General features: G+C 34.7%; 1 protein-coding gene across 1 annotated transcript; it reads right to left on the reverse strand.

Moving 5' to 3' along the window:
- Positions 1-534: 534 nt before the first annotated feature.
- LOC136808706 (uncharacterized) lies at positions 535-1,826 on the reverse strand. The gene is made up of 2 exons (XM_067065248.1): positions 1,674-1,826; positions 535-901 (listed from the first exon to the last, which is right to left on the reverse strand). Exons 1-2 carry the CDS (start codon positions 1,733-1,735, stop codon positions 535-537), a joined length of 429 nt encoding a protein of 142 aa, XP_066921349.1. The 5' UTR covers positions 1,736-1,826.

The following is a 1,826-nucleotide window of genomic DNA, read 5'->3' on the forward strand; positions in this document are numbered from 1 at the left end:
TACCTTGCTAACAACGTCAAAACTTCGACAAAAGTCTCTGTCGTTCTACTCTTCTCAAGTCTTTTATCTATATCATAACAAAGATAACAGAGGCAAAATCATCGTCAGCTTGTCAAAACTCCGACTAATATTTCTAAATTTTGACTTAAAAGTGTCTAATAATTTTAGCAAATGTCACATTCTAATTTTGATATTCTTATTACACAGGCTCTCAACTTTGGCAAGCTATTTCTTTCGAATCATTAAAAAAATTATTGGAGTGACAAAAGGGATTCAAAAGTATACACGCAGTTGAAATTCTGCATTTCAGAGTTTAAAATGTTGATAAAATGTATTCCAAACTTGTAAAAAAATTCGAAAATAATTTTTTTGTACATTAGGAGTAGTGTCCAAGCTCTATCAATCTTTTTACCTAAATAATTCAAAGAAATAAAATTATGACGGAATGTTGCCGGATTTTTCATACCAATTTTGAAATACAGGCGGCAACGAAGCTCGCTTCAAAGAGACAATAAAAGATAGATGTCCAGTCGTTTATATGTTCATGCCCTCTTCCACGAAGGTTTTGATAGCAAATTTGATATCCTCATCAGTGCTACCGTCCTCCAATATGAAGATCATGTCATCACAAAGGTTCTTCAATTTGTCCACAACCAGCTTGGCTGAATCCAATGCTTTTTCCGATTCTTGATGAACTTCAAGGATGACTTTCAATGCTTCTTTTTGCTGTTTTCCCAACTCAACATTTAAGTTGGTTACATATTTAGCAACATTAGTCAATTCTTCGACAATCATCAAATTCTTGACACCACTTTGCAAATTGACGATTAACTCTTTGTATGTAGCTATTCCCTTTTCAACCAGAACTCCAACTGTCTCTGGGGGAATAGGCAGCAAAGGACTGTGAGAAAATAAAAATTCAAAACCATAGTTTTACACTGTTTTACAGAGGAGAACTACTTGAGAGTATCTTTGAAATATTTTATTTGGTCTTGAGGAGCAATTTGAAGTTATAATAAAAGTCTGGTATTTTTCAGTTAAAGTTTATGGTTTTCTTCTCATTATTGTGTTGTCGCATTGTCTTTTCGTCGTTTTTAAACCTACTTGATGAATAATATGAAGAAATGGTAGTCTCGGGATCCAGGGGATGGGAGGTCACTTAGGTAAAATCGGGGCCAGGTATGTACGAGCCATAAGGGTACCTTTTTCACAACCGAGAAAGTCTCTCAAAAGCAAATTGAGTCTCTATAAGGGTTCAAAATTCACAAAAAAATCAAAATTCACAAAAAATCTAAATTTTCTTTCTCGTAAAGGGTCTTGATTTTCAAAAATGGGGACAATAAACGAGCGAGATTGTACAAAAATTTGAGAACAGTCTTTCTAAGGGTCGATTTTTGACTTTTGGCTTAGACATACCCACCACCTCACAAACCTAGTACCTCCTGGTTATTTTTCAATATACTGTAAGGAATGGAATCCGTTAGATTTGTCAGTGTTGAGTTGAAGGAACCATCAATCAATGATGTCTACACCAGATAGCTACAAGAATCAAAAACTGATCACAGTCTAATAACGAAATATTGAGAAATGGAGTATAATCGCTGATTTATTCACTGGCGAACTGGTTTTAAATCCTCAAAATTTTATGGAAGTTTGAAAGAAAAGAAACTTACGCTGCTTGACTTGATTGGAAAAACATTCCCACGAATAGAACGACGACCAACATCAGCCTCATTTTCTGGACGGAAACTTTCGGAAACTTTACTAGATTTGATGTGTGAGCATCAAGTTAATTTTCGACTGAACGCTTGTCTTTATTTTTCATG

The sequence above is a fragment of the Clytia hemisphaerica genome, unplaced genomic scaffold (genome assembly GCF_902728285.1).
Source record: "Clytia hemisphaerica strain Z4C2 unplaced genomic scaffold, Clytia hemisphaerica genome assembly, whole genome shotgun sequence".
In the NCBI taxonomy this organism is placed as follows: Eukaryota; Metazoa; Cnidaria; class Hydrozoa; order Leptothecata; family Clytiidae; genus Clytia; species Clytia hemisphaerica.

Excerpts from the sequence above, each read along its gene's own strand:
- LOC136808706 (XM_067065248.1), bottom strand. The coding sequence starts at position 1,735 with ATGAGGCTGATGTTGGTCGTCGTTCTATTCGTGGGAATGTTTTTCCAA. Across the intron at positions 902-1,673 it reads TTCCAATCAAGTCAAGCAGC|TCCTTTGCTGCCTATTCCCC; the intron begins GTAAGTTTCTTT and ends ATTTTCTCACAG.